Source organism: Nymphaea colorata, chromosome 13, assembly GCF_008831285.2.
Source record: "Nymphaea colorata isolate Beijing-Zhang1983 chromosome 13, ASM883128v2, whole genome shotgun sequence".
In the NCBI taxonomy this organism is placed as follows: Eukaryota; Viridiplantae; Streptophyta; class Magnoliopsida; order Nymphaeales; family Nymphaeaceae; genus Nymphaea; species Nymphaea colorata.
The window spans coordinates 11,116,240-11,142,856 of NC_045150.1; the positions used below are offsets into that span (position 1 = coordinate 11,116,240).

Sequence of the window (26,617 nt, forward strand, 5' to 3'; positions counted from 1 at the left end):
TATGGGCAACAACTGCTCGGCACAACACTCAGCCATGTGTCTCTCTCTTTCTTGGGCTATCCTTCTCTCAATCGTAGATAGTCAGTTGGCCTCCATCAGGCTGTTACTGACAGACTGTCAACTACAATGATGCTGGCAACCCCCAAGTGGTTAGGGGTCGCTAGAAATCTCCCTCTCTCTCCCACTTCCCCTCTTTTTACAATGGATGCTGGACGGCTGGTCGCATGTCGATGTGAGTCTGATTTTTGGTACCCAAGTTGACCGAGTCAACCCACTGACCCACTGACCGAGTGACTTGGTTAACTATCGATTCAAGTCTGACCCAAGTTTGGCAACTAAGACTTTGTTGGAGTTTTTGTAGTGGAATGGCGCCTTCGATCCCTTCTATTTTTCATGAGCAAGTTTGCCAACAGAGTGTGCAGGATGAGCGCATGAATGGCAGAAGCACCAAAAACACCAGGTAGCTGCAGCAATTGAAACAAGAGAACAAAGAGTGAGAGATCGAAACAAAAAGAATATCCGAGTTTGCTTCTTTGAGGCACAAAAACAGGGTAATCTTTCGATTCAACCCTAATTTTGAGTATTGCTGCCTTATATAACCAGCCTCATAGGTTTGCTGGGTTATGATAGATTTGAGGAACAGATAATGTAAAACCAAAATTTGTTTAGAATGAAAATCCTCAGTTTGAAAACCTTTTCGCAAAGTTTATCTCGTAAATGCGAGCGGGCCCCCTCACAATTATGGGAGGAAGGGATATGGCTCATGGCCATTGTCCAACAGACTTGATAAAATATTTGCATCTTTAAAAATTTGAAAGAAGAGTACATCTAATGCAATGCAAACAAAAAAGAAATTCAAGAAGGACAAGGCAACTATTCTTCTATCAATCAATCATACATGCACCTAAAACTAGTGGGTGCAATTGATCATTTGTCTCTTTCATCGTCATTAACATTCTTTACTTTGTTGCTAGACAGTCTCACACACTCATCAACTTCTTATGCTCTCTCACACTCAATGATTCATGAATAGTTACTTTGGCTAAAGGGAAGTGCTAACATGCTGCTCCACAGCTAGATGTACAAGTGGATGCTATTCTTTGATTAAAATAAGGACCCAAAGGACTTGTTCTTGTGGTGGCTTCCCTTTTTATAGCCTGTGCTGACTTTTGCATGGCCAATTTTAATTTACTTAATTTATCGGTTAAACCCCATTTCATGATCAAATATGGAAAATCTTGTAAAATGAAAAGTTTGGACTGTCAAGTCATTATTTCCAAACAATGGATGATCAAATGCAATATCTAGAGAATGAAAACGTCATAAGTGGATACCCTCGAATTCATTTATCATCTATTTTTAACTGGTTCTACTTATAATGTAAATTACATAGAACAACTAATAGTTTAGGGGTGGAGCCAGGAGAGACTATGTGAAGTTTTCAACGTTTATCATGGTTTAACATGCTCGAGGTGGATCGCAGAGTTTGCCAACCCTGCTAAAAATGCAAGGAAAGATACTAAAAAAGACGTTTGAGATTGTGTTTGCATCAACTATGAACAATTTTGTTCCACAATGTTCCCAATTTTGGGAACATTGAAGAACGTATTTGGGAACACTGTGGAATGGAATTGTTCAACGTTGATGCAAACATGGTCTCACATGTCATCTCAAGTATCTTTCCACGCATTTCTTGGTCAGTTGAATGGCAAGGGTAGCTGGGTGTGTGCTTTTCGCTTTGAAATACATTGGATTGGAGATCATCTGCGATATCAGTGAAGGATATATTGATTGTTCTTTGTTGGAACTTTGTGGTTCTACCCAAGATCTCAACACAAAGCATCAACATGCTACTTTGAACCAGCAACAAATAACACAACGACGCATCAGCGCGGAGATAGAGAGAGATATAAAATAGGAAAAGAAATGGTATGATTGAAGGATTTTACAAGTTTGCTTCAAGGAGCCACCTGAGCCAATATATAGGCTACCTTAGCATAAAGTGAATGTTAGGCGTTATATCTGGCTTCCTTGAATTCCTTGTATGCCCAACTAGGCAGTTATAAGGCTAATATGTAATAATCTTTTCAGATGTTGTTGTAACATGTAACATAGTGGATGAGATCATGAGTTTGGTTCATGGCCACAACCCAACATCTCTCACTTGGTCATAAGATTGAAACCTGGATTCCCTTTTGCTTTCTAGTTTTGCACACAATAACAAATGCATCAAACAATAGTCTAACTAAAGGGTACATTCACTTTTGGTTGTCCATCAACAAGACAGCCATTCTTACGCAAAATAACTCTTTTAGCAGGCAGAGTTCCAAATACGTAATCATATAACAGCAATATTCAAGTAGGCTCCCACTTTCCAAACATTCACACAATTATATAATTAGATTGGCAACATACCCAATGGTTATTATGACTTTTAAACATTGATCTCAAAGACTGTTTTAAATTGTATGGGGATTTTCATTTTGTATTATCTTTATTAATATTCCCCTGTATAAAAGACTTAACTCACATATAAAGACAATTTTCATATACAACTGCTAATATCCATGTCATCACGTGCAATTTATCACTTATTGACATCCAGTTAGATTTACCATTTATTTTGTCAAGGTCAACATGTAGATCCACTAACAAATGCATATAATAACAATTCAAACATAGCCAAGGAAATCTAGACATTTGTAACTTATTATCATATGAAAAATAGACGAATCAAACTTAGTTGTTTATTTTCCTAACTAATCCAAAAATTGATCCACAAGATGACTATTGATTTCACTAATAAACTTTAGTTGGTTCATTACTAAACTAATCTACAGTCACTATTAGCACTAATCTACAGTCGGTATTAGCATAATTAGTTCCACAAGTAAACAAATATTGTAATATGTTTGGATCTAATATAGACAAGATATGGTTGTTTAACAATATATCTAAGTATACATATTCAAATATGAATCTAAGCAATATATAAGGTGCATTTAAAGAAATAAATAGATCCAATTACTAATGCTATATGAATATAAAGATTCAGATGAATATAAGGATTCAGATTATAGTAGCATGGATCCAAACACAACAATATCCCAATATCACTAATATAAATTTAAAACATAAAAGATAAGGAAGTTCACTAACCAATTCTCAATGATAAAATCAAAATAGTTCAGAAACTGAACTTAACCAAGTAACAACCACTATTGGTTAAAGAAATCCTTACAACAACAATGGAACTACAAGAAAAAAAAAAACTCACTAAAGAAGGTCACCCAGTGATTTTTTCATAAAAGCTCCAACACACGCATGCACCACTCCACACTTGCACACCAAAGATACACGACAATCGGGGTCACCGGGTGGCCCGGGTCGAAGCCCTTATTTTTATAGGCACGGATGACTGGGTGGTGGGGACTTTCCACCACGTTTTATTGATTTTCTATTACTATTACTTTTGGTCTCCCACTGCACAAAGGACAATCCCAGCGTTCTAGAGTCCATGATGAAATGCTACTACACACTTGCACTCTTACCTGCACCACGACTGGTGGGAGGTGCCACACCCGCACTCCTACGCAACTTATGACACCCATACCAGCATCACCCACAACCACACTCCTACCCGCACAACTACTAGACGGTGGTGCACTCCCACCCATACCCACACTATCCCTAACGCTTCCAATTTGTTTGATGACCGCTAGACTGTCTGGCACTCCCATTCCTACCCGCACTATTTGCATTGTAACGCATCCAATTTGTTGCACGACTGGTAGACAGTGCCGCACTCCCACTAATACCCGCACCGTCTCTGTAAGGCGTCCAACTTGTTGCACGACTGCTAGATTGTGCGGCACTATCACCCATACCCACGAAATCTGCACTGTAACGCGTCCGCCTTGTTACACGATTGCTAGACAGTCCCGTAAACATATCTCTCTTCTTCCTCTTCTTCTTTATCTGTTTCAGATGCCATCTTCTTGAGCGAGATGCCATGTGAGAATCTACTGCTGAGACGTGGCTGAAGAGGCGCTGTTGTTTCCGCTGCTTTAACATTACTCTGTTCCCAACAAACTTATCATCCATATTTTGGTAGATTAATTAATGTTTCTAATCTTGTTTAATTGTGTGCTGAATTCAAGGATTTTTCTTTTGGTATTCATAAATGAACCACCTAGTGTGTTTATAAACACTACTTTAATATAAATCATGCTTTAGTTCCAGACTTTCCTTTTTAAAATTAATCTTTCCATTACCAAAATTTTGATGTTATAAGAGTTGTCCATTTTTATGATTAAGAAAACATTACTTAAGCAAGAAAAAATATTTGTTGCCCAGAAAATTATTCTCTTAGATCATATTTATAAGGTGAGATTGTAAAAGCAAATATTTTAATAATTAATTTTGATGGGTTTGTTTTTTCCCACTTACCCAAGTGGTCTTTTTTTTGCCAACTTCTATATATTTATATGTAAGAGAGAGGAGAGATTGAGCGAGTGAGGAAATGATGGCTCTAGCTATTGATAGTCACCCAGCCATCTAACCAATTCCATCCATCTAATACAGATATATGGTTGAGAGAAAAACATGGATAAAATGATGAAAACTAATATTAAATCACAAAAAGTCTATCACCATTTTTTCATTGTTTTTTTCTTAACCATCTATCATCATAGAACGAACGGCTTTGCTTAAATGAAGATGACTCTAAAAAGTCAGAGTCACCATTCAATTTTCTTATATATAACATTTTCATAGAAACAATGCACTTTTTGTTTTTGAAACCCAAATAAAAGTGTGATTCACTACCAAAAGCTAGTTACGTGCACAGTGCACAGCCCTTTAAAAAAAGTCAAGTGTACCTTCCCCCACTTGTATTGGGCCCTTGCCCACATTTGGGGGTACTTGGCATGAGCAAGAGCCTATGCAGAATGCGTTTGTGCAAAGATCTGTCAACATAACCAGATTTGCTCGCTTACCTGCACAATCCTGGTGCTGGGTGGGGCACCTCCTCCAGGATAGTCAATAACTATTGAAGGATCTTGCCTGAAGATGTCATCCTTGGTATTGAGATTGACATCAACTGCAAAACAGGTCCCAAAAGTATTTGAACCCACCGGTAGTGATAGATATGGAACAAGAAGAAGAAGAAGATGAAGGACAATTCACAAGGTGAAATGGTGATGGCAAAGGTGATGCAGATATGGTAGCAGCTCAGTGGAGACCAGTAACACGGAACGGAGTGCGCCGACAGATGATGATACCTGTTAATTCCTCCGCCTGCGCTTCGTTGTTATGCATGGTTTGCGATGAACAAGTTATGATCCCTGTTCAATATTTCCGAGCCTAAATCCCTTCTAGCCAGCTGTTGTCTATACAACCACAGCGGTTGTGTTGTGTTTTGTGCATGTATATATATACATGTAAAGCTAACCATAAACTGCTTTGCATGTTTAATGCGTGAAGTCAATACCAAAAAAACTTTGGGCACTTTCATGTCAAGGGGCCTTTGCTTTGATACTGTCAGGGAGGCCACCTATCAAGTGAAATAAAGTCATACCTATATAATATATATATATATATATATATATATATATATATATATATATTAGTGACATATAAAATTGTCATTTCAATCATCTTAGTTAATATATATGCAACTCTTTCTCAGTAGTTATAGCATACCTGGTCATGCAAAAGGCCTATAAAGGGACAAGTCCTAGTTGGATTCTCATGAGCATCATGCTGTCATGCCTTAAGTACTGGGATGCAGTAAGTAAAGTTGCAGGGTACACCCATACCATCGCTGGTATGGGCACAGCTTAAGACCTTAGAGTTTGGGAGAATGAATGGTAAGGTGGCTTGAACTTATTTTCCTGAGGTTGGTGGCTAAGTTTTTGCTCACCTGAACATATGCATACTACTACATACATACATATATATATATATATATATATATATATGGTGGTGCCAATATCGTTGTTTGAATCGCACTGCTCAAATATGCCAAAATCAATTTTTGCGACCGACAAGTTCACCGCCAGTTAGTTAATGTTGGTTTTTTTGTTTAAAGAATAATATTTTAAAGGTTATTTCTTTTATTTCATATGCTTATGCATTTATACCTTTTCTGATTCACAAATTGGATGGATTTTACAATTGCTAAATTCTTATGAATCTTCATGACAGCCGAACGCCTCCGGAACAAAGAAAGAAAAAAAAAAGTCATAGAGACATACCAATTTAGTATCATAATTCCTGTTTAATTACACGAAGAGCAGATTGGGGGGCACGAATATGACAAAATTAATGTTAAATATTTAAAATTAGAAAACTTCATTTTGATTGGTAAATGAAAAGAAGCCGTGTCCAAAGCAGGTATTATAAAACATAACATTGGCTTCAATCCGCCAAGAATGATGTAATTTAGTTGACGAATATTCGTCAAACCCAAGCCTCGTTGGGTCTTTTACCTGAAAACCAAAAATTTATTATGATTTGTGTAGGCATTTTCTTTCTATGCCATGGTTTGCTAATTTTTAATGTAATTTCTTGTTTTTCATCACATGTCAACCAATCCATATCATATCTCAAAATCTTTCTACTTACATGCGGCACTAGCGCTTAGTTTATTTTACCCACAAGTTCAGGTGATCTAACTTTTTAATATTGCAGTATGTTTCGAGGCCCATATCCACACGATAGAGATCTTGCTCTGTCACTAGAATAATAATCTCTGCCTTGGCAGTGTTTTATATTGGAAAACTAATTAAGCTTCTGTTCCGTGTTTGTTGCTCCCAGGTGGAATGAACAATATCAACAACTAAGAATCCAGAGATTATGACTTTAATCATAGAGTTAATCATTTGACTGGGAATGTCATGAATATGAAGCTAAGTAGTATATTTTTGAATCGATAGTCGAATCAATTGGATCATTGCACATTCCCGAAAAGTAAAGGCTTTTGAAAAAATCCATAATCGCAGGCAGGTTCAGAGGTTGGAAACCTTGTTTCTCTTGCATGAACCGTTTCTAAAGAATAAAGAAATAATATTCCAAAATTCAAAGATATACCTTAATTGGAAAAGGAAAAATAGTAACGTCATGCCAACGACAAGTTCAAGTGCATGGGTAGCATCTTTGTGTGACGTGAGTCGAGCAATATTGTGTATTCATGGCCTACATACGTTAGTGATCGTCACAAGCTTGTCTAACACCTCGCCTTGCTCAAGGTTTCCTCGTGCTTGAATTTTATTTTCTGTGTTCTGCAATTCATGACTACCACAAAAAAATACTCTACTAATGCCCAAAAAACATCATTCAAAATATGGGAATCTTTTGTAATTGATGGCAGAATCTATCAAGCTCATAATGGTTCAAGGGGGCATGTTACCCCTGGGCTAGAAAGTACAACTTTCTAGCTATATATTTATCATGTATACTCTGTCCTGTTATTATTTAGTGGACACAACAAATAACTAGATATATCATTATACATTCAATGCTACCAGATTAAAATGTGAACACTGACAATATACTTGAGCACGGAAAGACACAACAAACTTTGAAAAGTTCAGATATCAAAAGATTTACAATGAAATTTGAGCAACACTTGTTTGTAGAAAATTTGGATGTCGGATAATTTTAATTTCTCTAGATCCAAATCTGAACAATAATTTATGTGGACAAAATCTGGCAGGGTCTCGGTGTCCCAAAAAAGTCTAACAACACATTGGTAGAATCCTGTTATCGAAATATGCTTGCAAAGTAACACGATACTTAAGTGGACTTACTGAGCTTCAATCGCTTAGCATGTTGCCCACGAGCATCCCACCTTCACTTGATGTGCACACTAACTCAATGACTTCACTAGTTCTCAAAGTGAGCACACAAGCACCTTCAGATTCACTTTCACTAACCTGAGACTCAATCCACACCAGAATCACCAGCACCCCTACTTGTTGTGAGAAGATGTCTGCACTAGCTGCCCCTTGGTGAATATATGAGCAAGCTGATCTTCTAAAGCAATTTATAACTATATCTCTACTCTCAGCTTCTTTGCTCGATAGAGTAATGTTGCACTTCTATATGTTTTGTCCGAGCAAAGTAGATGAGATTCTCTCCAAGTCTAATATTACCTTCAGTATCTCAGTAGAGTCCCACTATATAATCTACATCTTGTTTAATGTCTTCCAGCTATGACATTAGTCAAATACATTTTGGTGTTGCTTGAGATGCTGCTATATATTTTGTTTCTGTTGTGGACAATGAAACTATTGGTTGTCTTCTGATACACCATGAATTGCCTCACTTCGAAGACAAAACGTGTATTTAGTAGTCTATCTATGAGCCAACAAATCTCAAGCATCATCAGCATCACAATGACCGATGACTTGACAAGCTGATCTGCTTCCGTAAAGTATACCATAGTGAGCAGTTTATTTAACATACCTTAATATTCATCTCACTGCTTCTAAATGCAGCTTCGAGTCACATCAATCTACTCATAACACTAACTACATATGCAATGTTTGGTTTTGACAATGTTAAGTATATCAAGTTTCCAACCAATTGCTGGCACATAGTGACATCTTCTAGCTTGTCTTCATCAATTCTGGCATAGTACTTATCTCAATTAGTTTTGAGATAGGTTTGCAATCAAGCATATCATACTTGCAAAGTAAGTCATCAACATATTTCATTTTTACTTAAAAATAGTCTTTAGATATGTAATCAATTTTTCGTCCAAGGAAATGTCTTAACATTCCCCCAGCTCTTTCATTTCAAATCTCATTGTGAGATGTTCACGAATGAGATTATCTTCCTTATCGTCTTCATTAATAATTAAATCATCAACATAAATTAACATAATATTAATCTTTGTACTCTTGTCTTGATGAAGGGACTGAAATATGCTAAAGCGACTTGGAATCCCTTAAACACTAAAAATTCAGTTATGTTTCCATACCATGCTATAGATGCTTGCCTTCCTCAATGTGCAGACATAGTTTGACTTATTTATAGATCTAAATCTTCCAAGCTGTTCCATATAGATTTCATAGTCAAACTCTTCATGCAAAAAGGCATTCTTCAGAACCATTTGCCTTAGCTTCCAATATTTGGTTGCAACGATAACTATCAACACATGTACATATGTGATCTTATCAACAAGACTGAAAGTCTTTTAAAAGTCAATACCATACTGATATGAAATTCCTTTCGTGATCAGACGAGCCATGTATCTATTAATTGAGTCATTTGTCTTTCTTTTTATTTTGTCAACCTACTTGGAGGTAATGGGCTTTTGCAGCTTTAGTACAAGCTCCTAGGTCTTGTTTTACATCAATACCTTCATCTTGTCTTTCATTGCAGCTGGCCATTTGTCAACATATTTGGATACATTTGTCAACCTATAGGATGGCATAATCTTCATCAACATACTTGGAATTTGGCTTTTGGACACTTGTTAATCTTCTTAATGTTGTAGGCGTCTCTTTTTTCTTTTTCTTTCTCTTTACTTGGCATCTGCTGGTATATTATGTTTGGATGTGTTGTGGCAAGGCAGTACAATGGGCATCACAGCAAGAGAACACCATGATCAACAGACCTTGGCATTTGACCTCTCTCCAATATCTGAGTGTTACAGTTGGTTGGAAATTGGACCTACATCTCAAGGTGCCGGTGAATGGTAGAACCCTTGAAGAAATGGTGGAGAAATTCAAGAGAGGAGAAAGAAAATGTGAAAAAATGGAAAAAAAGAGATGAAAACAAAAAGTGATCGGATTTTATACTGTCTTAAATGAATTATGAAATCACACCAAAGAATTACTTCTACATTAGAGTACCTTACTCCTTTCATAAGACAAAAATAGGTTCAGAAACGGGGACCCATTCGTCCTAAACAGCGGCCAACAAGTTTGAAGCAAAGCTAGTGATACGTTTTGGTGTATTGTCAGGTCGCCGAGTAAGTTAAGAGGTCGTTTGACAAGTGTTCCTTCAGATAGAACAGAGAAGACATCTTGTCCACCACATCTCTGTCCTGTCCATCCTGTCATCGGTATTCTTTGTTTATTGTTTGATGGTTTTAGGAACAGAACACCATGTTCATTCTGTCCAGTGTTCATTTTCCTCCCTGTTTGTCTTGTCCGTCCTATCTATTATGCTGATGTTTGATTTGTGTTGTGCATTCTGTATGTTTTGTTCAGTGTTTGCATCATATATAGTCTGTTATGTCCATTGTTTGATAACTAGAACACTATCATCACAAGACCCATCATAGTTATCACATAACACTATCATAGTGAGATTTTCTGTGGCTACAATGCAACTGAATGCATACATTCCAGTAAAAAAAATCTCAAATCACAAAAACTTCTGTGATAGTGATGTGAAACTTTAATATTAATCTTCAATATTATGTGAATTTTGAAGATAGAATACAAAGGATAAACTTTTTCGACGAAAAAAAATGCCCTACTAAACTACAAAATTTTTAATAAACAAGCAGCAGAACATAGCTTGTTGAGGCAGATAGCATCAAAACTCTCAAGACAATGCATGTCTAAACAAAGAAAATATATTTTTCTTTATTTTCCACCATCAGAACTTGGCTTCTGATTAGACTGCCGCTTCTAAGATCAGGAAGATGAGAGATGAACCGGAGACCTTCTTGAACTCTGCTCCCTTCTTTGGTGCAGCACACCTTATCTTAACTGGCCTGTCACACACAATGTGCCATCCGCGTATGGACGTCACATTCATATTATCAAATCCAACAGACTCACAGTGAGAGAAAAAAAGTAGAAAGCTCAAACATTTTGAGGGTGTTGTGAGAAATTGCCATAAAAAATATACCAAGTTCATCTTCTTTTTTAGTTGCAGCTGGTCCTAGAGACATATAGAAATGAAAGCTCAAAGAGTTCAGTCAGGAGCCATTGAAGTCTTGTGTTAGAGGAGAGCATTCACGTGGCTCACCCAACAGCCAAAGCCGTATCACCTAGAGGAGAAAGCCACAACATGCAAAAAGAAGCATCAAAACAAGCAAGAAGACAACCGGCCTCCTTGCATTTTTCCCGTCAGGAAAAAAAAAAAAGAGTCACTGTTTGGGAGACTAAAAAATAAAGTGTATTTTGTGCGCTACCCAGTATATTTTGGGAGGTTTACATTACATTCTGATCTACTATGTTCCCAAGTCCATCTGGTTGAGTTTGAACTAACAGAATTTGCCATGGAACTCAATTTTGGTTTTCTTTTTTAATCTGAATTTAGCTTAAGTAGCCAGAGAATATTTCTCTGTGATTGATTTAGACTTTTTATCAAACTTCAGTCAACTATCAGTTTCGGATTCAAATTCAGTTATGAAATTACGTACTAAATCTGATCCATTATATACAATACGGGCATGTACAGCTCAATGTATATTAGGAATAGCTCATGCACCATTGGTTTCCATCAATTTCTAAGCTAAGTGCTTCATGAGGTCACCTTCATTATCTGTTTTCAATCAACGACGCATAGAGTCAAGAGCCAACAAGAAACCGTTCAAGTAAATGCACACTATATACACAGACATTTCTTCAAACAATTCGAGGGCTAGCCATGTGGGTACCGGAAAATGAGATGAAAATGTATAGTTTTCACTCAATCCTGCTGCAGATCCAGAGAGGAATACCACAAATGAGTGAGAGAGAAGAAGGAGAAAATTTGATGATTTTCTCGAAGGTTGCCTCACTTCCAAGTTGGTGTAGGATCACCTCAACAAGTGATGACTCAGCCACTCACGCACAAAATTCTGCTGCTGCACCAGGCCCAGTTGAAACACTGATGGCGGTGTCACCATTGTCGTCCCAGCGAATGATGCTGATAAGGTCCTTTGATGCGAAGTTTGGAGGAACTGAAGAATATCAGATGAGTTGGTGGTTTTTGAGTCTGAGGGCGTAACGAGTTCTGCTTGTTGTGAGGTGGATGAGAAAGCTATACGCTTGCAGTGGCTCTTACCTGGAAGAAGCCATGGCAGCGGTTTGCGGACAGAGAAGCTGTAAGGCAGACAAGAAAGCGTAGCAGGTTGTAGAGATGGAGAAACATACCTTTGGAAGACACATGAACCTTTGAAGGGGGGTTGGAACGCAGCCTCCAAATGGTGTTAGTGCAATAGGAAGAGATGTGAACAAGGGCGGTAGAATAAGAAGAAGAGTGGAGAGGCAGTGAGCAATGAAAGGAAAGGAAAAGACTCGAGCGTTGAGTGGTCTGCATAGAGCGAGAGTGAAAGAAAGGAATGGAGAAATGGTGTTTCTAGTGTTTGGATGACTAATTAATAACAAGGAAAAAAAAGTAGAGCTAATAAGTGTGTTTGGAAAGAAAAGAAAAGAAAATAATTTTTTAATAAATTCTAACCTCTCTGAAAATGAAGATTGGAAGGAAAAGGAATTCATTCCTTTTTCCCTTTTCTTGCTTCTCCTTTCCCTAACCATTTTCTTCTCTTTGTTTTTCTTTCATTTTCCTTCCATCTACTTATTTTCCTTTCTTTCCATCCATTCAAACAATGCCTAAGGTTTTGAGATCGAGCATCTTGAGAAAGTAAAATCGAGGGTGCCGCTGGCGAGCGTTCCATGGTTCTATACCCAGCATTTTTGTCTCGAGTCAGTTTTGAGTGTCCAGCGTCCAATGTTTGTGTTGACTAGGTGAAAAACGGAACATCGTGTTCTGTTTCGCAGCATTCCTAGGGCTGCACAATGAGTCGAGCCAATTCGGGCTCGACTCAAATTCACCCGGAAAAACTCGACTCATTTATAAATGAGTCGAGTTCAAGCTCACCCATTAAACTTGAAATGCTAAACGAGTCGAGTTCGAGTTGCAAGAACTCGACTCGTTATTTGAAATAAACTGAATCGTACAAACCGGTTTAGGGTTAAAACGAAAGCCAATCTTCCCGTTTTGAATCTCTTCATCTTTTTTTGTGGCTGGTCTCTCTCTTCTCGATTTCTTGTCTTCCCTCTTCCGTTGACCATGATGGCCAAACGAGAAGAGGTCACGAGAGACGACCAAGGTCCACGGTACCACCGTTTGCCTTCGGTCATCCGTGTTTCATTTGAAGGGGAAGGCCGAAGGTGTGAAACTGCGAATTGCCGAAGGGCAAGCACCAAGCGCGGCAGCTGGCTGCCAGCAGCGGAGTATCCGGCAAGGCAGCAGGTGGCATGTTGTGCCAGCGAAGATGAATCGTTTCTTGTTTTGTAGGGTTTTCATTTTTTCCCCTTTTTCAGTGCTTTTGACTCATGCTTCTTGGTCCGATTTTTGTGCTGAAGAACAGAAGAAGTGCCTGGATCTCGCTTGCGTGGTCGGTGCCGCGTGACCTTTGTCCTGAACTCCTGGTTATGGTTTATCTTCTCCATTGTTTTTTTTTGTTTATTGCTTTTGTCTTTTTTTGTGGCTTCCAAATGAGTTCATATTAGGGTGGATGGAGGAGTTTGGCTTCTGTTTGTTGAATCTTGTGGTGTTTGTTGAATATTGTGGTGTTTTCTAATGACTGTTTTATTCTGTTGCCACTGATCATACAATCGTTCCTCTCATTTTCTTGTTTTGCTGTTTTTACATTGTGTAACAATGGAGGAGTTTGGCTTCTGTTTTTTTGTTTTTCATGAGAACACTGAACAAGTTAAGCGAGTCGAGCTCAAGCTCGACTTTGTGTAATCGAGTCGAGCTTGAGCTTCTGTTAGGGAGCTCGACTCGAGTTTGAGTCAAGCTCGAGCTGGCCAAGCTCGAGCTCAACTCGGCTTGTGTGCAGCCCTATGCATTCCACCCCATTCTGCAGTGCCTTGTACTGCTCTTTGGGCAGCTGGCTTAGAGTTAGTTAGGCAAGGGTGATGAGAAAGGAAGCTACACGATTTTCAAAGAGAGAGAGAGAGAGTCGGAGAAATGAAGGTGGGAATATAAGTTTGTAGTTGGTTGTTCCATCATTTCACAGGAAGTCAAAGGTTCCGTGCGATCTTGTCTATCTGAGACAAGGGGTCTGCTTTCTTTGGTGTTTCATGGTGCTGCATGCCCCACCGAGCTTCAACTTGTTCATTGGTGATTTTTTTTTTACAGAACAGGAATTTGATGCTCCAAATACTCGTAATTGACATTGGCTGCCTATCAGCCTCATTCATCTGTTTCGTTTGAAGTTATTGATTTTGCATTAGTAAAACATATTATGAAATGAAAATTTTATTAGAACGTGCTCCCAAATTTTAAACAATTTCACATGTTTTTATTTATTTCAAACGTTATTATGTAATATTATATATTATTTATATATATATATATATAAATATATATATATATATATATATTATGTAGGCACACACAAAGGACAACCCTGCTACGCACACACACACACACACACACAGAATATTATAGGAACACACCTTTGCAACACACTCACATATATAGATGCCCTTGCCCTAGTCCCATGCTTTTCAAATTTGCTATGCCTGAGCCCGTTGCCCCGCACCTGCACTGGTACCTGCGCCCTTTTGACTTGGTGCTTGTTACTTAGAAGGTTAATGTGCATGTGGCCCACCTGCACTTGCACCTACACACTTGTGCCTTGGTTCGTGTTTCTTAGAAGGCTGATGTGCGTGTGCCCCACCTGCACTAGGACCTGCATCCGTATTACTTGGTTCATGTTTGCAGAAGTTTGAGAATAGGAGTTTCACAAGTACCACACCCCAAATCATTATCTTTTTCAAATAATTTAAAATTTTGTTATGCACATGACCTACAAAGGATATGAATATTTGGGAAATCCTGGACACTTGTCAGCTTGCCAAATCATCTCTTGACGCATATTTCTTTCAAAAGCATGAATATGCATTTGAGATATCAGAGATTGGTTTTCGTTCATTTTTTTAGCACCACATTGTACTCTAAGGCTATTGTGAAATTCTGATGCTCACCCTCAATTATATGGTGTCTGAAATGAGCCAATATCAAATAAGTCACATTTTAGGGGATGTGTCATTGGCAGACGAGCCATAAGAGCTAGGCAGGTGGATAAAGGTTCTGAATCCCTGCCCATCCTGGAGACTGGGGAAGGACCAACACGATTTTATGGACTTCAGAAAGTGGGATGTAATTGGTTAGGGATATGCCTTTAAGTATAGTTGGTAAACTCGTGAATCAGATTCAAATAACTTGAAGATTGGTTTTCCGGTCAAAGTGTTGACTCGGTAATTTGGATGGGTTAGATTATAAACTTTTAAACTACATTTTTTCTATAAGTACATGAAGAAAGTAAGTCTCTCAGGACTCCATGTTTGATTTCTTCCAACTAAAATTGAATGACATGGAATATGAGTATTTGTACATACTTAGTAACTTAAGAAATAACATTTAGTATTTAGCAATGCATGATGCAATTAGGTGACAATCCCAACAGACTCGGCAAGCCCCAACTCCTGACCTCGTAAATGGATGTAGAAATATTTAGTATTTATTGGTACATGACCCCAATAGATGAGAGGGAGTTACATGCATGGCTGTGCATGGTGTACCGCATTTAGGGCACGACAATTGTACCCCTGGCCTAGTTTTGTGAGTGCGAGTCGTGCACATGAACTTATATATAATGCAAATGTGTAAACACCTGTGCATATAACCAGCTTCACTAGCAATAATCTCCTTGATTTTGTTCTTCACACCAAGGCCCTGTCTAGATATGTTCAGAAATCTATGTATATCGATATTTCGGCTATTTATATTCGCAGTAGATTTATAATGGGTGAAATATGCTCATATATGCTTTATTAATTGAAACCCTCGTCTACGTAAACCCGTGGAAGTTCTTGTTCATCATTGTCGAGCGAGCACCTGCATCATGCAGGAAAAGCAAAAATTACAATTTGCAAGATTTAGTTCTGAAGCGGGAAGGGAGCGGTGGAAGAATTCAGATCAATGATGCTTACATTAGAGGAGGAAATTCAGCGAATGGCTGCATCTTTTGCCGCCTATTGCGGACTGAAACCTTGATTTCTTGAACCCCTGTGACAAGGATAATGTCGTCCAATGGCTCCATAATGGTTGGATTGTTAACGTCTGAATCGACAAGCTCAAAACAGTTAGGACCATTCTGCTTATGCATATCCAACTGTTATCAAACTCCACATATACCCGATAACTGAAAAGCGATAAACTTGTTCTTTTGGCTGCCAGGTCAACCTATTAACTACGCCGTAAAACGAGTGCTAGCATGAGCCGTTCAGAACAGCTGTATACCGGCTCACAACCTAAACAATAAGTTACACAATTGAATCCAAAACATTCTACCTTCTATTAACTATGCTTTATTTATAGTTAATTTGATGGATGAGAAAGGAAAATATCTATAAATTGAATCCATCCAAGATCGTCAACATACTTGTTAGAATATAAGTGGAATAACCATAGCAGAAAAGGATGAAACAGATGAAGATAGAGAGGGGCTCTGTCGAGCTTTCTGAGTCAAACCTAACTGGGTCGGAAGTGGTTGGATTTTGCACTTGAGCAAGATGGGGTTTATCCTGCATCTCGTAAAATGGTGTGAATATATCAGGATTTCACTCTTGCATCCAGACTTAGGTGCATAACTATATAAGATAACTGAGTCCAGTAAACATACGGATCTCCAACAACTGTTCGAGTATCGTCACATACTTTTCTCTACGGCCTTTCCACTTTCCTGGCTAGTGTGCTATTGAAGATTTACCTACAAGTACTATAGCTGTTCTTGCTCAGATTGGGTGCGTTTGGGAAATTGGTAACAAAAGCTGATTGTAGCATGAAGAAATATTACTAAATATAAGTAAAAAGATCTCTCTCTCTCTGTCTCTCTCTCTCTCTCTCTAAATGATGAGTAGCACAACAGGTCAGGCCGGGTTTCATGTATTGACAACATCATCTTGAAGAATATTGTCCTGATGGTATTCAAGATTGGTGATCTGGAATTAAGGGTGCCATTGTAGAGGCTAATTTGACCTGTTCTTGTCTTTCCCTCTTCCTCTTATGATTTTCATTTAAGAAATTTGACATTTTCATGGAAACAACTCTCTCTCTCTCTGAATCGAAATACCGGTACACTCTTATGATTTTCGTGGAAGAAAATTGGCATTTTGAAGGAAGCAAAACAATGCATGTTTGCTCTTGAGATCCAAATAAAAGTTCGAGTCTCTTACCTACAGGTTTCTTGGTGCAGCGAAGGGCATCATTAGCATACTCATTGCATACACAAGGATCTTTCCTGCAGATATTGTGGTCTTTATTAAAGTGAGCAGTGACTGCAAAACAAGTCCAACCAAAGAAGTAGTTGAACCTATCACTGGTCAAAAACCTTGAAGAACAAGAAAAAGGAGGAGGAGAACAAGAAAGAAATCATGATGGCAAAGTTGATGAAGATAACGACCTGTGATAATAGCAATCGGAGATACAGATATGAAACAGAGCGAGCGGACATATTATGGTACCTGTTAACTCCACCTTATGCCCATCGATCCCCACAGGAAAAGACCCCTTTGGAAATACACATCTTTTGTGATGCCCAATAGACTTGTTAATCTTCTATATATATATATATATATATACACCACTATAAATAGTACATGGTTCCGTGTAGGCATTTTCATTCCATTGCATGGTTATTTTGCCTTTTATTTTTCAATGTAGTTTTCTTTTTTTATCACATGTCTACCGGTCCATCATGTCAAAATCTTTCTAGTTACAAGCACTAGCTTTTTATTTTACCCACGAGTCAAATTTAGGTGATCTAACGTTTTATTATTGTAATGTTTAGGGCACATATATATATATATATGTATATATATATATATTTATATATATATATATATCATATATATATATATATATTTATATATATATGTATATATATATATTTATATATATATGTATATATATATATTTATATATATGTATATATATATATTTATATATATGTATATATATATATTTATATATATGTATATATATATATTTATATATATGTATATATATATATTTATATATATATATATACATATTTTGCAATAAACTTGTCAATGTGCTGATCATGGTACGCCAACTGGATTAATCTCTGCATTGGCAGTGTTTTCTGTTGGAAAACTAATTAAGCACCGGGAGACATATTTGTTCTTGTCGCTTTCAAGCTAGGGACTATGAAATTAATCAGATTTAATCCTTTGACAGGGTATATCAATATATATGAAGCCAAGTAATATTTTGAAATGGTAATCAGAATCAGCATATTCCTGCAAAACTACAGCCTTTTGAAAACCTGTTGGGTTGTATTGCACATAGTTGGCAAACTTGCTGGGCTGAGTCAGGAATTGCTTGCGTCAGCTCGTATTGCCTACAAATCTGGCCACGAGTTAAGGTATGAGCGAGTTAGAACTTGACTCACCCCCAACTCGACCCAACTCGATGAAAATTGTCATTGACTTGCCCAAAATCGCACCGCCTTGTCTAAAATTGTCTTACTCGGTTGCAGTAAAAATACATTGGAAAGTAACCATTTGGAGAGTTACAGACTGTACTTCATTGATATCCTATAAAAATAGCATTGTCACCAGACTCGGCTCAGTTTATAAGTCAACTGGTTGACCCAGTGACTCCAACTTGGTCTTCTACCGATCCGAGTTAGAGTTAGAGTTAGGAATTTGCCAATTATGGTATTACATTTATAAAATAAATGAGTAATATTCAAAAAGTCAAAGAAATACATTAATTAAACAAAGGGAAATAGTAAGCTTGCGCCAATTACGGCTTCAAGTAGCACCATCTTTGTGGGACATGAGTGAGTCAAATCACATGGTTCAATGTCGATTACGCTACTGATGGCCTACCAACCAATGGACAAAGGCGTTTTCTTCCACCACTTTCCTTTTCAAGGTTTCCGCATGCATGTTTTTTTTCCTTGTCAATGATCTTTATTGGTGCAAAAAATCATCAGTAAAAAATGGGAACCATCAGTCACAAGTTTACTGATGTGATTGATGATGTCAAGGAAGCGCGCCAATGATTCTCGAGAAAGAATGAGCAAAAAACATAGCATCATTTTGGATACCCTTGATTTAATAGTATTCGTGATCTTCAAGACTTGAAAACTGTAGATTTATGACTAGACTCATTCCCCTCTGATCTTAAATCCTATTTTTTCTTAATGCAAAGAACTAAAACAAAAGCATTCTACATAAGATCTATATCAAATAATTCATAGATTGCAAATCTAACGCTATCAAACACCCCATTTATATGGTAAGTAATTAAGATGGTGTGTAATTCTTTCAGAAACTAAGTCTACCTACCCAGACTTTCACTGACATTTGCTTGTGGAAAACATGTCAACAACAGTTTCCTTTATGTGTTTGGAAATAGTAGCACATTGTTATTGCTTCATGAATTTGTCCCAAAACATTAGGTCAAATTCATGAAACTTTATAACTACTGTTCTATAAACCTGCCTCATTTTTTTGAGTCACATTCATGAGATAATAACAATATATTACTGATGCCAAATGACCCCTTCATGTCACTAAAGAATATGGGTCATGAATCTCCTCTTTAAGCATGCTGATTTTTTATTTTGCCAGATTCCTAGGTATGCTCAAGGTTATTAAGCTGTGGGTTAGGTTTTTAGAGTTAGCATGAGTGGGTGATTGACTAACCTTCCCTTGTCTCAACAATTGACCTAAAATGTTGAAGTTCAAGTGAATGCATAATATACCAAAATTGATATGAAACGAAGACTTCATGTTGGTGTCATTTTTTGAGTCTCGGCTGGATTTTTTATCGAAAAAGGAAAAGATTTGTGAGCTGACTCCTTCTATATTGTCCCTTGGAAACTTAAAAAGACAATAATGCAAGAACCTGCTGAATTTCAGCCGATTAAAATAGAATTAATGGCAAACTGATTGGATCTGATGGCAAACTTGAGCCGAAGATTTTGGATCAAGTTTCAACTAATTGGCCGATCTTGGTCGTTTTCATCTCATTGTTCTCAAAACATGACGATATAAGGGGCTTTTTCCAATGTGAGTGGTCGATCACAGGCTTCTCTTCCACTCTTCCTTTCTCAAGGTTTCTGCATGCATGTTTCCAATTTCCTTCTCAATGTTCTCGCAATTCATGACTAGTCCCGCAAGAAAAACACGATCTTCATTGGTGCCAAACATCACCAGTTAAAAAAAAAACATCAGTCACATTCTATATGTCAAAGAAGGGCATGCCAGTGATGTTTGCACACGTGAGTGAAGATGAAAATGACTCTTGCAAAAGAATGAGACAAAAAAAGCATCATTTAGGATAGAATTCATACATAGTCTAGTATTTGAGATCTTCAAGATTTGAAATCCAAGGACTTTCCCACCCTCTTCACTCTGATCTTAAATCCAATCTTTTGTCAATGCAAAAAGGTAAAATAAGGATGTTTTTACCACATCAGCACAAGCATGCCACATAAGGTCTACATCAGATAATTCATAGATTTTTAATCAGAGGCTATCAAACATCCCCACAATAAAGCTAGATTGATAGTGTCTGTAATACTTTGAGAAACTAAGGATAACTCCCGGGAGTTTCACTGACATTTGCTCATGGAAAACATGTCCACTGGTAGTTCTCTTCTTGTCGCTAAAGAATATGGGTCACGTATTCCCTCGTTCGGCATGCTGATTTTGATTTGGTCAGATTTCTAAGTATACTTCTGGCTATTAAACAGTGGGCTAGGTTTTCAGAATTGGCAAGAGTGGGTTATTGACTAACCATTCGTTTTCTAGATTATAGACTTTGAGTTGAAGTTCAAGTGGGTGCATAATATCGCAAAATTGAGATGAAACACAAACTTCATGTTGGTTGCATTTTCTACCTAGTTACCATTTCAAGGCATTGCTAACTCTAGCAAAGACCTGTCTATTGCAGAGGATCAATGGAAGGTTTCAAGAGTCTGCTAATCCATATCAAAACTCTACTTCCTCAATGCAGGGAGACATACCTCCATTCTAAGCCCGTTCTAATGCCTAGTTTTTAGGCCCTCCTCTACATGATGATTTTTAATTTCATAAGGTGACGGTTAATGGCACTGGGATTATCTATTTTTTAGAATTTTAATTCCAGAATATTAATTCTAGAACCCAGTGGAAGAGGGACCTTATTTCCTTTTCCAAGTTCAAGTAGTGTTTGATGGAAGATGACTTTAATGATTATGTTTGATAGACACAAGCAAAAGAATTTGCGAGAGTTGAAATATTTTAATAACCAATATTTCGAAAATTTCTAAAAGGCTATGAAGCAATAATCATTAAACTTTTTTTATAGAAGAATCTGGCCGTTTTGAAAATCTTTGATAATTTCAGGGGCCAACTTAAGATGTTTGATACATAATTAGCCAATCTAGTGATCTGACTCGGGAATCATTCGAGTCGGGTCGGGATCATTCATTTACTGGGCCACAGGTTAGGACCCAAGTGATACACACCAAGACTCGCTCTTGGCAGAGAATCGGCGGACCCGGTGGTTCGTTATCTTGGTTGTGAATTGTCTGAGGCTGACATGATATGAGTCTTTGTTGTAGCCACCTGCATTCATTCGAGACTGGTTTTTTTTCTGAAACCAGTGTAGAAAATTGTTGCATAGTGAAGAAAAATTTGTTGTAGCCACCTGCATTATATTTCTGCCTTGTGTAGGGGCTTGATTCCACGATTTGGAAGTGATAGGCGACGGGCTATGGGCTACGATGGCTCGGCACCACACTTAGCCAGGTGTCTTTGACTTTGTGTCTCTCTCTTTCTTGGGCTGTCCTTCTCTCTCTCGTAGATAGTCAGTTGGCCTCCCTCAGGCTGTGACTGACAGACTGTCAACTACAATGATGATGGCAACCTCCAAGAGGTTAGGGGTTGCTAGAAATCTCCCTCTCTCTCCCACTTTCCCACTTCTTTACAATGGATGCTGGACGGCTGGTTGCATGTCGATGTGAGTCTGATTTTTGGTACCCAAGCTGACCGAGTCAACCCACTGACCCACTGAGTTGGTCAACTATCGATTCAAGTCTGACCCAAGTTTGTTAACTATGACTTTGTTGGAGTTTTTGTAGTGAAATGGTGCCTTCAATCCCTTCTATTTTTCCTGAGCAAGTTTGCCAACAGAATCTCCAGGATGAGCGCATGAACGGTCGAAGCACCAAAAACACCAGGTAGCAGGAGCAATTGAAACAAGAGAACAAAGAGAGAGAGATCAAAACAAAAAGAATATACGAGTTTGCTTCTATGAGGCACAAAAACAGGGTAATCTTCCGATTCAACCCTAATTTTGAGTATTGCTGGTTTTATATAACCAGCCTCATAGGTTTTCTCATACGCCCAGTGTGCTTCTTTACTTTGTTGCTAGACAGCCCCGTACACTCATCAACTTCTTATGCTCTCTCACACTCAATGATTCATGAATAGTTACTTTGGCTAAAGGGAAGTGCTAACATGCTGCTCCACAGCTAGTTGTGCAAATGGATGCTATTCTTTGATTAAAATAAGGACCCAAAGGATTTGTTCTTGTGGTGGTTTCCCTTTTTATAGCTTGTCCTGACTTTTTCATGGTCAATTTTAATTTACTTAATTTATCAGTTAAACCCCATTTCATGATCAAATGTGGAAAATCTTGTAAAAGGAAAAGTTTGGACTGTCAAGTCTTTATTTCAAAACAATGGATGATCAAATGCAATATCTAGAGAATGAAAATGGCATAAGTGGATACCCTCGAATACATTTATCTTCTATTTTTAACTGGTTCTATTTATAATGTAAATTACATAGAACAACTAATAGTTTAGGGGTGGAGCCAGGAGAGACTATGTGAAGTTTTCAATGTTTATCATGGTTTAATATGCTTGGAAATATACTAAAAAAGATGTTTGAGGCTGTGTCTGCATCAACTATGAACAATTTTGTTCCACAATATTCCCAATTTTGGGAACATTGAAGAACGTATTTGGGAACATTGTGGAATGGAATTGTTCAAAGTTGATGCAAACATGGTCTTACCTGTCATCTCAAGTATCTTTCCATGCATTTCTTGGTCAATTGAATGGCAAGAGTAGCTGGGTGTGTGCTTTTCGCTTTGAAATACATTGGATTGGAGAGCATCTGCAATATCAGTGAAGGATATACTGATTGTTCTTTGTTGGAACTTTGTGGTTATACCCAAGATCTCAACACAAAGCATCAACATGCTACTTTGAACCAGCAACAAACAACATAACGACGCATGAGCACAGAGATAGAGAGATATATAAAATAGGAAAAGAAATGGTATGGTTGAAGGATTTTACAAGTTTGCTTCAAGGAGCCACCTGAACCAATACATTGGCTACCTTAGCATAAAGTGAATGTTGGGCGTTATATCTGGCTTCCTTGGGTAATCAAGTGGCATTGTTAGTTCATCTTCTCCATTGCTGAGAACCCCGTCTAGAGGAACCCTACATGATGTACGAAAAGCAGAAATTATTACAATTTTGAAGCAGGAGAGGTGCATTGGAAGAATTCAGAGTAATGATGCTTACGTGCCTCGAGGAAGTTGAGAGAACGGCATCTGCATCCTCCTGTTCTGGACTGAAACATGGACGATGTCCTCCAACCTCTCTCTAAATCTTGGTCTGTTTGAATCTGAATCCAGAAGCTCGAAAACATTAGGAAAATTGGGCGTATATACACATATCAGATGGTTAATCAAACTCTATATGCTTTAGCTAAAAAGGGATTTAACTGCTCATTTGGCTGCCGGGTCAGCCTAAAAACTAGGCCCTAACGTGGTGCAGTGGGTAGGTAAAAAAAAATATGACTCTATTTTCAAAACATGGATTGGTTTTGGAATTTTCAAATTTCATTTCTTTTTTCTTTTTTCCGCTGAACTACCTAAACTATAAACTTCTGCAATGAGTGCAAAATGTTTGACTTCCAATGTATGTATGCTCTATCTGTAATTAATTTGATAGATAAAAAATGAAATTAAACTGATTGATTTACAAAACGAATGATCCCAAGGTCTAGATATCTAAGCTAATCTTTCTTCTTCCTGTTTATTTGGTTAAGGCCTTTTTCTTCCTTTCTTGGATGACAAGTGTTTTATTCGTAGAGAAATATGATCAGATCTAAAAAATGGTCTATAAATATCCTGAAATTCTTTCATATTATTACAACAGCTAACATATTTTCTTATAGCTGTCCTTCCAAGTCATGACATGGTTATTTTGTTTATGCTAGTTGGCTTTCTAGTTGTTTCTAATTTTTCCAAGGCCGAAAGCGGCCATGTATATGTAGGATTAACCTAAATGTCCATTTGACAAAAGAAACAGCTTGTAATTGTTCTATGAATTTTCCCTTAAAATTCTCTAGACTGACTCATGGAACATTCTAATAAATGTGTTTCATGAACCTGTTAATAGAATAGTTTACAAATTGTTTTCATTGCCAAACAGCCCCCGATCCTATGAGTCACATATTTTTCATATCTTGTTTTAGCTGATTTAGATACCGAAGAATCAAGTACCCCTTTTTTGCATGGCGAATTAAGGAGACTCTTAAATTGTTTATAGCCTAAAGGTAGAGGATACAAGTGAAATGACCCAAGCAGGCTGGGGTGGAACAGGAGAAGAGTAGAGGGTTGCTATCGAGTTTTCTTGAGTCCAGCCTAATGGGGTTCGAATCAGTGGCGGAGCCAGAACTTTTTAGCCGTGGGGCACTTGAATTGGTGACACAAATTTGGTGTGGGAACTGCATATAACTTTACAATTATAGCAATGTAATGTAGAGACTTTACAAAGCATTTTTTGATGATCTGGTGTGAGCAGTAGCCCACCCTAGCCAACAAGTAACTCCACTACTGGTCTGAATCGGTTGTACATTGGAGTTGATTTTGCAGTACGTACTTGGAGCTCGATCAGCTCAAAATTGGCAAGTAACTTAAAATCCTATATTTATTGTAAAATGGCTCAGAATTTCACTCTGATCAAATCTAGACTTAGGTTTATAACTATCTAAGATACCCGAATCCAGTTAATGGCTAGATCTTATTTTCTCTCACGCACCAGTTTAAACTAAGATAGAACCTTGTGCTTGACCTGCGGCAGTGAGGGGCTTGGTTGGTGACTGGTCTGGGCTATTTCAAGAAATTGATCCTTGGGCCCAATAAAGCATGGGTGTTGCCCAATCCATTTACTTAATGAAGGTGGTCAGCGACGATGGGGGCTTTGTTTCAGACTCAAGATAGTAGACTATGTAACTATGAAAACTTTGTTGAGAACAGAGTAATGTTAAAGCAGCATAAACAGCAGCGCCTCTTCAGGCACGTCTCAGCAGCAGATTCTCACATGGCATCTCTTTCAAGAAGATGGCATCTGAAACATATAGAGAAGAAGAGGAAGAAGGGCGATATGTTTACGGGTTTTCATCTATGAGGCTCCAATCTAGGGCGATCAACATGTAACACTAGATCAAAGAATAGCCGGGCATATATAGTGTTGCCTCATAGGTTTTCCCTTAGCCCAGCAGGCAGTTACTGTTTGTGAGAGATTTATTGAATCTTAATTTCAATCTTAATTGATGAAACAGTTTTCCAATTCCATCTCGTAACTGCAGGTGGGCAGTGCACAGTGCACAGCCCTTTAAAAAAAGTCAAGTGTACCTTGGCCCACTTGTATTGTGCCCCTTGCCCACATTTGGGGGTACTTGGCATGCGCAAGAGCCTATGCACAATGCGTTTGTGCAAAGGTTTGTCAATATAACCAGATTTGCTCGCTTACCTACACAATCCTGGTGCTGGGTGGGGCACCTCCTCCAGGATAGTCAATAACTATTGAAGGATCTTGCCTGCAGATGTCATCCTTGGTATTGAGATTGACACCAACTGCAAAAGAGGTCCGCAAAAGTACTTGAACCCACCGGTAGTGATAGATATTGAACAACAAGAAGAAGAAGATGAAGTTGAATTCACAAGGTGAAATGGTGATGGCAAAGGTGATGCAGATATGGTAGCAGCTAGGTGGAGACCAGTAACACATAATAGAGTGCGCAGACAGATGATGGTACCTGTTAACTCCACCAACTGTGCTTCGTTGTTATGCATGGTTTGCAGTGAACAAGTTATGGTCCCAGTTCAATATTTGCTAGCCTAAATCCCTTCTAGCCAGCTGTTGTCTATCCAACCACAGCGGTTGTGTTGTGTTTTGTGCATGTATATATATACATGTAAAGCTGACTGTCAACCGCTTTGCACGTTTAATGCATGATGTCAATACCACAAAAACTGTGGGCACTTTCATGTCAAGAGGCCTTTGCTTTGACACTGTCAGGGAGTCCACCTATCAAGGGAAATAAGAATGGCCATACATATATCAATATATATATACATATATATGTATATATATAGGTATATATATATTAGTGATATATAAAATTGTCATTTTAATCATCCTAGTTAATATATATGCAACGCTTTCTCAATAGTGCCCGCAGTTTTTGTGGTGCCAAGGGGCCTGAGTTTGGTGGTTAAGTTTTTGCTCACCTGAACATATACATACAACTACATATATATA

The 26,617-nt window shown here is 38.0% G+C and overlaps 1 protein-coding gene across 1 annotated transcript in view; it reads right to left on the minus strand.

The window, feature by feature from the left end:
• Window positions 1-11,795: 11,795 nt before the first annotated feature.
• The window catches only part of LOC116266666 ((-)-alpha-terpineol synthase-like), a 48,013-nt gene continuing 33,191 nt past the window's right edge, over window positions 11,796-26,617 (minus strand). The window contains exons 5-9 of the mRNA XM_031647977.1: window positions 15,960-16,123; window positions 15,828-15,864; window positions 15,641-15,702; window positions 12,016-12,053; window positions 11,796-11,911 (exon numbers count right to left, since the gene is read on the minus strand). Coding sequence (XP_031503837.1) covers window positions 11,796-11,911; window positions 12,016-12,053; window positions 15,641-15,702; window positions 15,828-15,864; window positions 15,960-16,123 — 417 coding nt within the window. The remainder of the gene's footprint in view (window positions 11,912-12,015; window positions 12,054-15,640; window positions 15,703-15,827; window positions 15,865-15,959; window positions 16,124-26,617) is intronic.